This window comes from Macadamia integrifolia, chromosome 2 (genome assembly GCF_013358625.1).
Source record: "Macadamia integrifolia cultivar HAES 741 chromosome 2, SCU_Mint_v3, whole genome shotgun sequence".
NCBI classification, from domain to species: domain Eukaryota; kingdom Viridiplantae; phylum Streptophyta; class Magnoliopsida; order Proteales; family Proteaceae; genus Macadamia; species Macadamia integrifolia.
Genome location: NC_056558.1, coordinates 34,219,053 through 34,234,989, shown reverse-complemented (window position 1 = coordinate 34,234,989; position 15,937 = coordinate 34,219,053). Strand labels below are relative to the sequence as shown.

Sequence of the window (15,937 nt, the reverse complement as noted above, 5' to 3'; positions counted from 1 at the left end):
GGCTTTGTTATAAACAAAATAGAAACTATCACATGGGATGGAAGAAGGCTAAAAGCAAAGGAAACTATATGCACTGGACAAGAGCCCAAAGGAGACAATGGCTTCTGGTGAGTCCGGGTGGCTGTCAGGCTGCAGACAAGAACCTAATTATTTAATTCCCCGAATAATTCGGCCGAACAGAATAATTCAAGACAATATGATTACTTCTGTCCGAATTCGAATTAAAAATAAAAATTGAAAAAAGTCACAGCTACTTCAAATCTTTTTACAATTCGCGATAAATTCTGACAAACAGAATTATATCCGAATAATTCAGTTATTTATAAAATTTACTGTTTATTACTAAAACAGTCAAGTGTTTCTCAGTGTGGTTAGCTAGCATTTGCATCTGAAGTTTGAACCAATTGTTTGGTACTGACTTAAATGAGGCTGATAGTTTTAATGCTATTATTTTACTTCAGGTTATGTTCTCTTCAAAGACTCATAATGTTGTAAGTGTATCGAGGTTCTTTCTCCTATCAGGATTGCAATCGATTAATCTGAACATCTTTTCAAAAATTTTGTTTTCTATTATTGAATGTTAGAATTTGTTGATCCCATTGAGAGTCTTGAGACTTCAAATACAGAGTGGTATTGCCATTGATCCACATGGTATTGTCCTACCTTGCCCTTAGATTGCACAATCCATTTGTCTCGTCTTGGAATGGAAACAATGTGTGTTGAAGTCCACTGATGGCACCAATAATAGCCCATATGAGTTAAGAAAATATGAGAGTCACTGCAAAGAAGTAATAATGGGGACGTATATATATTTTTGTAATGCCATGTCCAAAAAATAAATGGAAGAGCCAGCTACGAGAGAGCTAATAAAGGAGAGATGGATGAACATATGGCATCACAATATATATGGAATAAAATAAAATCTCTACCTGGAGGTGTGAAAGAAACATGTAAACAGTAGCTTTTTCTCTTAAATCCCTCTCGAAAACCGGATTCTAGAGATCATTCTAATAAGATAAAGGGTGGTGATGGCCACCTATCTAGGGTTGTGGTACACATTTCAAGCATAACAATTTTTAAAAGTATAAAAATAAAATCCCATATTAACCACCAGACCTCATCCCTACTGAGATTCACGCTCAAACTGAAATGATAATACAAATGAACCGAACCGATATTTGGCTCAAATGAATCATAAAACAAATGCTTCTTTTTCCCACTTAAGCTGCATTTTGAGACCCCTCTGATTTGTCAGTTTCCATTGGCTCAGAAGCAGCTGGAGGTGCCTCACCACTGCCTTCCTGGTTTTCACCACCAGATTCACCACCTTGGGGTTGGGATTCATTGCCCTGAGGTGGGGGTGGAGGTGTCTCAGTTGGAGTCGGTGGCTTGGCTGGCTTAGGTTTCATCATGATAGGCCTGCAGAACCTGTGCGACCATAACCAATTTCAATATATTGAACAAGCAAGTACAAAAGAGGAAGGTAATAATCATCCATTGCAATGAGATGACTCTTTACTACTCTCAAGAAGAAACACAGAATGCCAATTACAAACAGGATTAACTTGAAAGTAACAAACGACTTTCATTCTTAAGGAGATGACACAAAAAAGAATTTAAATCTAAAAATCATTCGCTTATACCTGTCAACTGCTTCTGCTTTCCTTCTCACATCAGCCAACAACAGAACTGGGGGTGAGTATTTTGGCAGGCTGTCCTGTTGCTGCCTTTTCTCTCTCAACCATGCCTCCGCTTCCACACACTCGTTTACCACCTATCAGATATCAAGGATGAACATCATAAAGTCGTCTCCAGACATTAAACCAAATTAATGACATTCTAATAAACCAAGAAATTAGGAAAAGTAAACGATCTTTTTTTCGGGTGGGAATGGGAGAGGGCATTTCTTTGCAGTTTTCCGTATCATTTGTTGTGAATATATAGTTGAGATACGAGGGAAACAAGACCACCTTCATACCTTAGACGTATGATGTACCTATGAGTTGAAATCAAAACTCAACAAGCCGGGGGAAGTAGAAAGAAAAATAATGAAAAGAGACTCACCTTCTGTTTCTCAGCTAGGTCGATGTGATCAAATTTAGGATCATTCGACAATGCTGCCTCTCTGAAACTGTTGATGCAATAAATAAATTGTTCAATTGTTGGTCCTCTCTCCAAGTTCTCCTTGTAACGGTCCTCAATGGGATCCCCTAGCTGTCACTCCATTGAACTATATCAGAAAACATCTCTAAACACAGCTGGCAATAAAACTGCACATAAATATGGGAAGTACCTTCTTGAGTTCCTCAAGCTTGGCAACATAGACACCCTTGGTTTCATCCTCACCGTCCTCATACAGCCAATCCTCAACCTCCTGTAGTTTAGCAATCAATCCTTCCCCTTCTGAAGGAGTCACAAATTCTTGATACTTGTCATTCAACTGGGAAAAAAAAACTCATCAAATCAACAGCTTGGCACATAGAAATTGGTCGTATGCTCCGAAAAGCAACACAACATTATCTATTATGTGTGCATAGATTTACCTTGTTTCTCATGTCATAAACGTAAGCCTCCACAGCATTCTTCCTGTCCTTTGTTTCCTCCATCACTCGGTCCTGGAGGGCCATTTCAAACTCTTTCTCCACTGCTTTTTGCACATCAGCAGGTGGCATTCCCCCATAAACAAACTCAGTAACTGGGACATTTGTCTTCTTTATCTTCTTCTTTGGTGCCTCAACCTGCTGAGGAAGAATATATCAGCAAACTCTAAGCTCAGAGTAGGTGGAGAAATACCAACCGAAGCAGAATCAAGTTCAATTATCTGATAAAGAAAGCTCAAAAAACCAGAGCATACTAACAAAAGCATACCCAATGTACACAGTACAAAGTTAAACGAAATTACAATTCCAGTGAAGTGATGGATTCAATCTATTGCTGGTTTATTTCAAAATCCTATCCACAACAGAATTCTATGGCTCAACCAGCAAGCTATAACCACATAAACCCCTCACCCCCCCCCCCCCCCCCCAAAAAAAAAAATTCTAGGGTTTAGAATAACCACAAATTCAGTTCAGTTGAAGGTAACCAGCAGTAAATCCCCCCCAAAACAAGATGAAAATCCAAAAGTTGGATCTCAAGTTATTAGCATAGTAACAAAATAGAAACTAGCTTTTAAATTTAGAAACAGCATTATATCTCACCATCCAAATGGCAGATTGATGTAGATAGGTCACTTAATGGGCTTATTTTATTGCAAATAAGCCTTGGGTTGGGTTATGTATGTGTTGGACCTTTGATCCCATGGATTTTTTTTTGTAATGGGCCACTTTAATGGGACTAAAATATGAGTACAAAGTAGGAAAACGATATTTAATTCATTAGTTTAGTTAGAGTCTTGTTTTGAGTCTATTTCCTTAGTTATTTTAGCTTGAGTCAGTTTAGATTTCCCTATTAGTGAATGACTAGTTAGTTACCTACTCGATGTTGGAGTTCTAGTCCTACCCCACGTTGGAGTCCAACTCCTATTATGTAGTGTCTAGTCCTACTTGGAGTCTAACTCCTACTAATTAGGTTATGACTGCTAGTTTGCCCTCTTTATAAAGAGGAGCTAATGTACTCTAATTGGACAGATTTGAAGAATGATGAATTGAGTTAATGTTTTAGAGCCTTTAGGCTGTGAGTGATTCTTCCCCTCCCCCTTCTTTATGCGATTTCTCTCCCTCCCTAGTTGGATTTGTGCAATGTCTAATTGTGTGATCCCTTCCTTCCCCTTCTATTCTAGTTCTTCCATTCTTCCCTAAGGCTACCCCATCAAAGAATATCATGAAAACAAGGATGTAACCAACACTCCATGAGTAGTTCATCATATGTAAGAATCAAACCAAACCAGTGGCTAGATACACAGAACAGAACTTGAAATTATACTTGGATTAAAATTAAGCAATCACCAGTATACACCAATCCATAGGGTAGAAATCTGTAAAATTCTAATCGAAGGACAGGTAGGTCCAGAAGTAATCAACCTCCAAGTCGCACCGATGTGAGAATACCCATACCCCATTGCCGCTGGCCAGTAAGGTATAAACAGAAACCAAATTCTTATGTAACTAGTACTCAGATAATGGTAGCATATGAAGTAGGTTCAACAGTCCTCAATCATCTTCAACACAGTAGCATCCAACTTAGAATAAGGTTGATTTACATACCTCAGTGCCGGACAGTCTAAGCATCAACTCATATCACGGGTTAAAATACTCAAAAACAGTACAACCACAAGCCCTTTACTGATCAGCAGGAATCACAATAAGGGTTTCTCAGAACTGAAACTTTTAGAACCAGAAAATAAGACTCGGGAGAAAAAGAAAAGGGAAGGGAAGGGGGATATGACGAAGCCCTCTAACCTATGGCCTATAGGTCAGTCTGTCATTAACCCTAATGGCATCACACCAAGCTTTGCAAAGAATCTCACCATGCTCACTGAATCTCACAGCAATAGGGGCAAACAAGCCAATTCATTCTTAACTTCAAAATCGTTGAGCTTTACAGCCCCATTCCTTCTATTAATAATTTTGCTCTATTAAGAAAAAAAACAAGTCCCTAAAAATAGTAAATAATATGTAACACATCAACAATAATCTTCTATTAATGTGTATTAATGGAAATAGAACAAATAACTAAATATATCCTCTATTGACTTCCTACTCAAGACACAGGTAATGGTCCATAACAGGCCCAATTCCTCACCCATTAATTGGGCCTAAACCATGAACTGCAAGTGGCCTTTAAGGTGCTGGGCTCAATGGGACTTTATGGCTAGCTCGATAAGGATTAAGGGCTGGCTGGCCCTTCTTCACTTCTTCCTTCTTTGAACTACAAGAAGTTGTTAGGACTACACACTTTTCCTACCCAAACCACATATGAAAGGGAGGAGCAACTTACTATTGTGACCTCCCACAATCCATATACAAAATATAAACGAAAACCAGTCATAGAAACACCATTTGATAATACTAGAAGTTTCGAGGAAAGCAAGATTGGCCTGATTATACCATATGGAACCAATTAAAATGAAACTGCAGTTCCCAACTGAGAATTAACCTGATCAGTAGTTTTTTTCCTTTTTGGTGGGGTCGGGAAGGATCACCAAACACTTAGCAACACAAAAAATAATAAAAATAATAATAATAATAATAATAATAATGGAAATTTTCTTGTACCACCCTACAAATATTCATAACTTCCTATAACCCCATGAATTGAAAATAATATCCACCGCACCTCTAATGTGTAACACCGTTAACTGAAAACGTGAAAAGACTTTTTTGACCCTTCTACTAACCTCTAAAACAACACTTTTTCCACAATTGTGGAGGATATTTTGTCCTTAAGTTTTAATTAAGACCCGTTTGTAAACTCATACCATCTGCACTCGCTTGGAAACATAAATGAATGAATTTGTAATATGAAATTTGATGATCGAATATCAAATTGGCCAGAATCGATTTCAGAAACCCAACAAGTTTCCCTCAAAAAAAAAAAAAAAAAACCCAAAGTTTCAATGAGAAGAAAAAAAAACCCTAAAATTGGCTGGATCAAAATGTTCAAATTAATGGAAAAATGAATTTGAGAGATGACTGTTCCAGTTTATTTCTCAACTCCTCAATGTCCAGAGCTTTCACATATCTATTCTACTTTACTGAACCAGGTGTAGAGTGTAGACCAGATAAGTCATATCGTATACAAAAACCAGAGGAAACCTTACACCAAGTTGCCTATGCATGACACAACCTAATTGCTGACCCACTTATTGTTGAATAAAGAATTGGGACAGTTGGCGGTGACAGCAGCGGTGGCAGAGTATTACTCTTGGAGGGCCCTTGTACTGCATAATTCATGGGAATATCGATTACCTCTGCCCGTCCCCCATCCAACACATTCTTGTAGTCTCCACTATTCCCTTCAACACCTCCAACACCTCATCCATCAAAGGCTTCAACTCCTTTTCACTTTGCAGACACCAATAAGCTAAAGCTGCCACCGATGTCATCATCCCCTTCGCTGCAACATCAGTTTCATATCAAAGCTTTACACCGATGTCATCATCCCCTACAGAAAGCTTTGATGATATGAGCTCCATCAACAACACACCAAAGCTATACACATCACTCTTTTTTGTTAGCCTGTACAGATCCCGCCCCTTCTTCCTCAACAGTTTCTTCTTCCTTTTTTCTTCGCAAGTAATCGGAGCAGGAACAGAGAAAAGATGGAGGTTTAGGTTAAGAAAAAGCAACCCACTTTACCAACTTGGGGGTTTTAAAGTGAAGGGTATAACAGTAAGTTTAGCCACTCCCAAAAGTAGTTTGGCCATTTAGATAATAGTAAACTGCTGACATCATCACTTAACGATTTCCTTCTAACGGAATGGATTTATTAGAAATTTTTTTATGAAAGTGAGGGACGTACGAGATCTTTTTTCAAATTCTAGGGGTTAAAGGAAGTTATGAATATTTTTAGGGGTGGTACAAGAAAATTTCCCTGATAATAATATGTAAAAAATAAAAAACTAGTACTTAAATTAAAATTCAACAATGTGTCCAGTGATTTAAAGGGACATTACAGGGATGACTGATGGTTTTTACTAGCCATCTCCATTTCTGTGGCCACTGGCATTCCCTCCAATGTTCAATGATGCCAAAACAGCCATCCAGGTTGCTCAGGACAGGCAACAGTTCCCCTGGTTGCCCAGACTCAAAGATGTTTTTCTGAACATGGATTGAATCCATTACTATAGACCCCAAGAAACAGACATCAGAGAAAATAGCTAGCACAAACCGTTGCGTTAAGCGGATGGCCAACTCAAAACTCTCAAGAGTATCAACCATCTGACGGCAGTCCAAATTGACTGTTTCATTCCTTTATATGGCTGAACCTGCCAAGCTCTAGATACCTACACTAGCCCATCTAGAAAGACATAAACCAAACCCAAATCCAGTAAAGGAATATGCATCAACCAGCCAAAGAATATCCTTGAGTGCATGTTAACTGTGCAGTTATAAACCACCAAAGGTATAGTGAAGCACAACCAGCTTCACCATTGATCATAAATATAAGAGGCCTCTAAATATAAATATCAGAAAATCAAAGATGAAATTAGCAATCTTGAAATTAAGAACTCAAATGGTCACACAAAAAAAACAACAAAGGAGAACAACAGAAAGGGGAAGATCCACAGCAGATTATCTATGTGTTTAAAATTGAGTATAAACTCTCACATCATTATTCCTTATCATATCGACTCCCACCTATAAATGCAAACATGTAGATCATTTGCAGAGCTAAAGAAAGCCACACAATCGCATGGTATGTCTCATCGTGTACAGATAATTTAGTCACTCGTTTAAGGCTATAAACGTGAAGATGTTAATTGTAAGGTAAAGCTAATTTCAAAAATTGTTTAAAAGAAGCAAATGGAAATCACCCAAACTGGATCCTACACTTGTGACTAAAAAGATCCAGGAGAATAAAAAAAAACAAATGTGAAATAGTAAAACCACAACCTACCTTTGCATCTGTTTCCATCTGCACAGGTTTATCCCCAGACTCAGAAGCACCATTTTCGACACCATCAGTGCTACCTTGGGCATTTTGCATGTTTACATCACTTTCAGCTGCAGCATCAGCAGGAGCCTCATCAGTTTCCATCGTTGTAACTTCCTTTTCTGGCTCCTTTACAACCGGAACTTCAATTTCTTCTTCCTCCAGTAACTGAAAGAAAAATTACCATTAAAAACTGGAGAAAACGGTAATAATTAGAATTTGAATAAAATTTCAACTTCTTCTTCCTCCAGCAACTGAAATAAAAATTACCATAAAAAACTGGACAAAATGGTAATAAATAGATGTTGAAAAAAGCTACTATTACATCCAGCACTTACTGTTGCAGACTCAACAGACACAACGCCATGCAGATTCAAACGAACTTTCACTTTCAGTTTGGCACGTTCACCTTTTGTAGATTGGAATGGACCAATCTGAGAAGGAAAATCAGAGTATAAGTGAGAAAATAAATGTCATGCACACGGGATAGAAAAAGCCTACAAGTAAACCCCGTTAGCAGCACAGTTACCGTGTAAGTGCTGATCTTTGCTGGTGCCTGCAATTCGCTCACATCAGCATAGTGAACATCAACTGTAAATGTTCCTGACCTATAAAATGTCAAGGCCTTGACACTGGGCATTGGATTTCCCTTGGGGAAGACTATGGTGCTTTGCTGATTCGCAGAACCATTTTGGGAATCTGGGGCAGACCCTTTCCATAACAAGGCAATTGGGGAGGGAAAGCTCTCATTGACCTGAAGAGAAAGAAATGCATCATTTAATAGTACAATGTCCAAATTAGATTCCTTCAGAAGATTGAATTGATAAAAAAGAAGGGCCAAAAGAAAAGAGGTGAGGGGGGGAGGGACCATAAATTGATTCACCTCCAATAAATCAGAACAATTCTAGTTCTAATCTCAAATAAAACCAATCTTTCCAGACCATCACCAAACAAATTAAACAAAATACCCGCTAATGCAACAGCAATAGCAACAAAAAAATGTTGTGAATATTCGCCAAATAGTTTACAATTAGGGCAGCAGATTAACATTTCTTAATAATAGAGCATCTACTACCAAAAAATTTAATATTGCACAAACAACCAGACTTAATGCGCACATACTGTATTGTAATAGATGGTGATATAACTGTTACAGGCTACCTAGTAGCAACACAAGCCCAGCCCACCTAGCCCAGGCTTGTGTGCTTGAGCAACAAAGCCTAAAATTACAAACAAACATCAAATCACTCAGAGAAAGTCAATAAGCCTAAACAGTGAAACAGAATAATAACCAAGCCAGCAACTAGTGGTTACCAAGAAAATCTCCTCTCAGTAAACATTTCCATGTCAAATTATTGAAATATGGGTTGACATCTCGATATCTATTGAGATAAAATTCCCACATGCATAAAAAACAGATAGGTCAAGGCCTCAAATTAGTATACATCATTATTACTGGCTGCCCATGTATGGGTGGGGATGGCAGGCATAACAGATGAAAATTGATGCAATAATGCATCTCAGGTACTCATCTGACCATAGTTGTCGAGGCGACCCAAAGCAGTGGAAGGGACCTGTATGCCTAGGCGACACCATGAAGGCACTAGGAGGCAACCCAAGGCGTTGTCCAGAAAGGGGCACCTGGACACCTAGGCAGCGCCTTGGTGACGTCTTGACAACTATGGATCTGACTATGATAATTGTTGCATTTGCAGAACAAGCTAAATGTTAAAAATAGAAAAACAAATAACACAAAATGCAGAAACTTATATCCCAGACCATCTTGCAATCAATACAACATTTAATTGGGAATCTAGGAAGTTTAAAAACAATTTTGAATCACAAACTCATTGGTAACTTCATTATTTTTTCTTCCCAACTGATCACAACCTTAAGATTCAGAAACTTAGTAACAATATCCCTTGATGTAGAACACTCAAATTGATTAAAACTACCATCCTTAGATGTATGGATAACTACTCATGATGCCTTTCTGACAGGCATAAAAAGCAAGCTAGTGCACAAAGCTCCTGCTACTGCAGGGTCTGGGAGGGGCAAATGTATGCAGCCTTACCCCCTGCTTCGCAAGATTGGTTGTTTCCAAGTTTCGAACCTATGACCAACATGTTGCAATAAGGTATAATTCAATTGAGAGAGTGATCTCACAACAAGGTATAACGGAATTGACTTTTTCAACTGATAGATGGCACTCAGATAGATCTTCACTTTTTTTCTTTCCTTTTTTTTTTTTTTTTGGCGGGTGGGTGTTTTGCTGTTTATCAGCAACTAAAAAATCATTCTTCCATTCATAAGTTGACAATCTAATTCCAAGAGGTAATTACTTCCCTAATGTAAGGTTAGTGTGCCTTGGGGAAGAAGAAATAGTGCATCATCCGCCAGTTCACTCGTTTCTCCAAGAGCTTTGGGATTCTACATCCGAAGAGACTAGTTTCAATTCCCATTGACAGGAAAAACTTGATTAAAAAAGGGGGAAAAAATTATATATATATATATATATATCAAAATCTTAACACAAACAGAGGTCTATGGACAGCAGTAATTTAGCATAACACACAATGACATAAATATATGCTTCTACATTAGCTACTCAGCCTACTCCTACTAAAGGATACTATAAAGGCATAAAGATAGATTTTCAAGATGATTTTCCAAAATCAAAATGAATAGGTACAGATAATAGTATTTATGCTCATACATATACATGGTCATCTACAGTTTTATTCTGAGGATGGGGTGTTTTAATCATGTCATCTATTAATTTCTTAACTTTCAAATGAAAGCTCCATTTCTAACTTTCAAAGGAAAGCTCCATTTTTTTCATCAGCATAGAAATTATCATTTGGTATGTATAGAAAGGTGTGCACATCATATACAGCAAAAAAAGAAAACATGTAATCCAAGAAAGAATGCTTGTTTGCAAGACACCAGATCAATGTTCAAGCACAGTCCACCTGGTCACCAAATTCCTTCACATTGCTTCAGTAAATTCTCACACTGCATGTTGGCGAAAGCTCCTTGTTTTCCCCAACAATAAGTCATACCTTCACCTCCTTTGAACCTCTCTCAAATATTGTCCAACAACTCATTTTTTGATAGTCAAAATTACCAAAGAATTCAAAATTGTAAACCTTGCAAAATAAATGAATGTTAAGCAAGGAGGGACCATTATAAAGGTAGGAGTGAAGAGGCCAAAGTTTAAGGATTTGAGATGGTGTCTGATTAATGGCGGATTGTCCATCCGCTGTGGAACAATCCAATCCTGACAAACAATCAAACAATGCACTATATATTATGGTTTGCATCAGTCCCACCAATCTAATCAAGAAAGAGATCGGCCATCCTTTCACCCTCTCCTTTTACCTTTTTTAGAAAGTACCCCATCCCTTTCAAACTTCCCTCCTTGTCAAGAAAACTACTCTCTCCCCCACCCCACCCCACAACTCATCCAGCAAAAGCAAGCCCTGAATAGGAAAATCAATTTATTTCACACAACTGATATGTTTCAGCATCCCAAATCCTAGGATTAGATTAATCAACAAGTTCAACACAGCAAATGAAACCTGAATAACATGAGGAAAACATTACCTGGAACTCCCGCACTTTGAAAGTTGGACTGAGGATCGCACATTGAAGTGCACATCCTCGAGCAACACATTCACTGGCATTCATAGTGCGCCTTGGTTCTTTTCCAAAAAATTCAGTCAAAATTTTAATGATAGCTGGAACACGTGAGCCCGAACCAACAACCTCCACTGCATGGACATTGTCAACGGTGAGTCCAGCTTCTGCAAGAGCCTTCTGTAAAGGTACCTTCACACGCTCCAAAATTGGAACACTCAGCAGCTCAAAGTCCTCCCTCTTGATGATGCCTTTGACATCCTTATCATCCATCAAGCACTCTATGTTCAATGGTGCCACCGGGTTTGCACTGAGAACCTTCTTCAGCTTTTCACAAGCAGCACGCAGCCTAAGGCAAGCCCTTGCATTTTGGAAAACATCAATCTTATACTCTTCCTTAAACTTTGCTGCAAAGTGCTGGAACAGAGCCTCATCAAAATCCCGACCTCCAAGTGACCGGTCGAATGCATGTGAGAGAATCTTCAGCTGACCTTTTTTGAAGCCTGCAATGCAAACCTGCATGCTTGCGTGGCCAATGTCAACAAAAGCAACATTTAATTGGTCGTTCTCAGGCAAATCTGTCTTGTATATTCCATAAGCCAAGGCTGTGGCAGTCGTTTCATGAATCAAATGTAGAGGGTGCAAACCAGCTATCGTAGCGGCATCCAAAACGGCTCTTCTTTGAAGATCGGTGAAATAAACTGGAATACCAATACAACAGTCCACTACTGCAGCGTTCAGATTCTTCTCTGCTATGCCCTTCAGATTTGACAATACCATCCCTAAAAGCTGTGTTGGTGTAAAGGTCCTTGCTTCTCCCAAGTATCGAGCATGAATTAACGGATAACCATCAGGCCCTTCTGTAACGGTGAAGGGTAAGGCTTTAAGATCAAGTTGTAGCTCGGGATCAGAAAATTGCCTCCCGACCAAACGTTTTATCTGAGAAACAGAATTTTTGGGGTTCATCATCGTTGAAGCGGCCCCAGCAGTTCCAATGAACCGCTGTTTCTCACCAAAGCAGACAATAGCAGGAGTCTCCCGTTTTGATTCATCATTGAGAACAACGTCTATGCCCCGCTGCCTAGCAACAGCAACAATGCAGCTTTCGTTGCCGAAATCAAAACCAACAACGCTCATTTTCGCCGGAATAAAACCAGTCCGATTAGGCAAGTTGGTCTATTCCGGACGCGGAAACAACGATCTGACAAATAAAAAATCAGAAAATCGAAAAGTCATAAACTATAGAAAAAAAAAAAAAATTTCTTACTTTTACACATCTAAAAGACCTTCAAAAAACCCGATCTGAGCACGAATCAAAGCAGACTCAATCGACAATGAGTCGGGTCAAGCTCTAGGGTTTATATAAACTGAATACTGAAAAATAATGACAGATTCGAAAATTAAATATGAACACCTTAAACCAAAAAAAAAAACAGTTTCAATTTCAGAAAACCTGCAAAGATTACAGATCTACAAAGCTTACATGTTTCCGAGGAGATGAACCAGCGAATAAATCGAAATTGCAAAAATTAGGGTTCGTATCTAAATGTACCTTTAGGTATTCGCCGAGAACTTCTGTATCGATTTTGGAGAGATTATAAGGTTGGGACCGACTGATCGTGGACGCACGCGAGGTCTGAAGCTGTAATATTGGAGACGTCTTTTTCTAGAAGCCTCCAAAGACCTGAAAATTTTTATGAGAAAGAAACCTAAATTAAAAGCTTAAGAAACGAAAACGAGATGGATTTTGGTTTAGGGGTTGCATGGAGGCGCTCGAGAACTCTAAATACTGTTTCTAGAAAGATCTTTTGGTTTATGAAGTAATATATATAAAGTCGAAAATTAAGGTAAGCTCTTTCTAAAGCAATTATCATGTAAGTCATGGGTGTCAAATGGGAGTACCGATTTGTTTTTAGGATTGAATCATAAAACATTTCAAAACTTGTAGTGAGGAAAGATTTGGCATAAATACTCTAAATCATCTTCCCGAAGTAACAAGTAAATAATCAGGAATAAATAAATTTATTGATGTTTATGTTACAATCGAAACAAAGAGGAATAAATTGTATGGACTAGATAACTAACATTGAAATCAACCACTGAATAAATAGAGTTTGTAGTAAAATCATTATTACAAATCAAATATTGAGAAGATAACTAATACTGAAATCACAAAATAAACCTTATTATCAAATCATTTATTTAAGTGTCCAACTAATATTGAACAGTGCACAAGGAGATCATGGAAAGCATTGTTACATGTCAATTCCTTATTCATAACATTATACACTCATTGATTTGTAAAAAGTTCCATTACAACCATAGATTTTCTCACTAATATTGAATTTATTCGATAATCGATTCACCTATATTCATAACATCATACTCAATTATTTTTTTATCAGTTTCACTGGTTAGGTTTTCGATTTGGATATCAATATCAATTCAATGCGGTCTAGTTTTTAGTTTGTTCCATCATACCCCAGTCTAAAACTAGTCCAGGTTTTTTCAATCATTTTACAAGTTCGGACTTGGTTTTGACACCCCTAATCTTATTGACACCTTTAGGTCTCGAACCCTTACACTTAACCTATATTAACTAAAACTCACCTACCTTTTACTTCTTTTCATATACTTCCCTACTTTTGGACTTTTACATATACTCTCCTTTTGACTTGGTAACTAATCCTCTAGTCTCTCTTAACCTATATTAACTAAAACTCCCCTTTATTAACTAAAACTCCCCTACCTTTTACTTTTTTTTCATATACTTCCTTACTTTTGGACTTTTACATTGACTTGATAACTAATCCTCTAGTGTCTCTTCTTCTTCTACAACTTGTAAAAGCAATCTACCCCCCGCCGCTTTCCTCCCTCGCCAACTTCCTCATCCTGCTACCGCTAGATCCACCCACTTGGTTGAGCTTGACGTCAACAACGAGATCCACCAACTCCAATTGCACCTTGTTGTTAGAGGGATTTGGGTAGGGAGAGCTCACATCAACGATTTCTACCAGAGCATGTACTGCAAGCTACTCTGGAACCTTTGTCAACACAATGAAGTCCTTCGAATGGGAGCAACTTTTCTGTACCTTGCCCATGGTGAAGTTGTGGATTATTTTGTAGTTTTACTTCTCTGGCCCATTTGGAAGTCTTAAAGTGCTCAAAAACGGAATCCGGTAACTGTAAATTCATAGATGTTTCCTCCCCACCTCCATCCCCCTCTCAGCTATCCCCCTGTTTTTCTAGGTTTTGATTAGAAATAAAATGAATTCCACCTGAAAGTAATCACCACAATAATAAATTCGTAACAAAGTCTAAGAATAACAACATTTGAGGAAAAGCATCAAGAAAATTTTAAAGGTCATTGGATATTTCTATTAGTGGTGCAAGGGAAAAAAAGAGCAGACTGCACAACTCTGCAATCACAGCACATGGACTTAGAGAGACCATCCAAGTTCTCCTCATATGAAGGCCGAAGGTTGAGGGAGATGAATAAGAAGACAATTTTAATTACTTCACTTTCATAATTGCATTTGATCATATAGATTTGACTTGCAAAATCTGTATGAAGAAAACTACAGGCTGGTGAACTTATGAATAAATTTGAGTCAATATTTCAAATCTGACGTAAAAAAGAGGGTTAGCTGATTATATAACTACAACATTGCAATCCTATACATCACACCCTCGATTGTTATAGCGATGACCTCCCTCTCGTCTGTACCATGTACCCGTCCTCCAAGTGTTACTTCATCTTCAATGTTAGGCTCTCTACAAGCCTAGCGAAGTCTCATACACTCTCCTCCCCATCATGGTCTATTTTGAGTCCTTGCACATCCAAAAGAACAATGGGTGTTCCCAATTCCATCTCCATACCCACATCCCTCAACGATAAGGAGTAGTTGGAGTTGGTGGATCATGTTGTTGACGTCAAGCTAGGCCAAGGGAATGGAGGCAGTTGCAGGGTAGGGGCAAGGTGAGCAAGTTAGGGAGGGAGGAAAGTGGGGTGGGTAGGTTGACTTTACATGTTGCAGAAGAAGAAGAGACTTTGAGAAGCAATTACCAAGTCAAAAGGAGGGGCAATATGGGTATTTAGGAAGAGCAGGGAGAAGAAGAGGTAAAAGTTTAAATGTAGGGGAGTATTAGAAAAAACGTTAATGGCTGAGGTGTTGCCTGAGACACACCACAGGTTTTGCACATGACACTTAATGCAAAGTGGCGTAAAGCACATAGGCAATATAATAAAGGATTCTTCAAACGTTATGAAAGGTTTGACCAGATGTATATACCATTATGATGATCTAGTGGAATTTGAGAATGCATGAGAAAAACTAAGGTATGATCATCTAGTTGAAAATAGTTCATGGTTTGGCTCCCTGTTAGCAAAAAAGCGTTTAAAATGGTTTTAAACATGTTTTTGTTTTTTACCGTTTAAAACATATTTTTCCATATGCTTCCCAAAGATAAGAAAAAACAGCAAACGGCAAGCATTCCTGTCCTAAACACGTTCTCTTTTTTTGGCTTTTTTTAACACTTGACTTTTTGCACATAATGTTTACTTAATTGACCATATCTCCATCTCCCAAACTCTGATCAACCTAATTCTTTCGCCAACTTGAAGCTAACTCAATGACCTATATTTCTCATGATAATACCTTCGACTAAAATTCCATGCACGTACCCTGAAATTGAGGTACAA

At 38.2% G+C, this 15,937-nt stretch overlaps 1 protein-coding gene across 3 annotated transcripts; it reads right to left on the bottom strand.

The window, feature by feature from the left end:
• Positions 1-878: 878 nt before the first annotated feature.
• Positions 879-13,022, bottom strand: LOC122062686 (heat shock 70 kDa protein 15-like). 3 transcript variants are annotated; one of them, XM_042626338.1, is made up of 10 exons: positions 12,719-13,022; positions 11,203-12,436; positions 8,126-8,350; positions 7,935-8,030; positions 7,561-7,764; positions 2,544-2,741; positions 2,294-2,440; positions 2,065-2,214; positions 1,644-1,774; positions 879-1,428 (listed from the first exon to the last, which is right to left on the bottom strand). In XM_042626338.1, the coding sequence occupies exons 2-10, from the start codon at positions 12,370-12,372 to the stop codon at positions 1,221-1,223; spliced, it is 2,529 nt and encodes an 842-aa protein (XP_042482272.1). In that variant the 5' UTR covers positions 12,373-12,436; positions 12,719-13,022; the 3' UTR covers positions 879-1,220. The 3 variants fall into 3 exon arrangements, with proteins under 3 accessions (XP_042482272.1, XP_042482266.1, XP_042482281.1); XM_042626332.1 differs by having other exon boundaries at positions 12,788-13,022; XM_042626347.1 differs by having other exon boundaries at positions 2,544-2,738; positions 12,788-13,021.
• Positions 13,023-15,937: the final 2,915 nt, after the last annotated feature.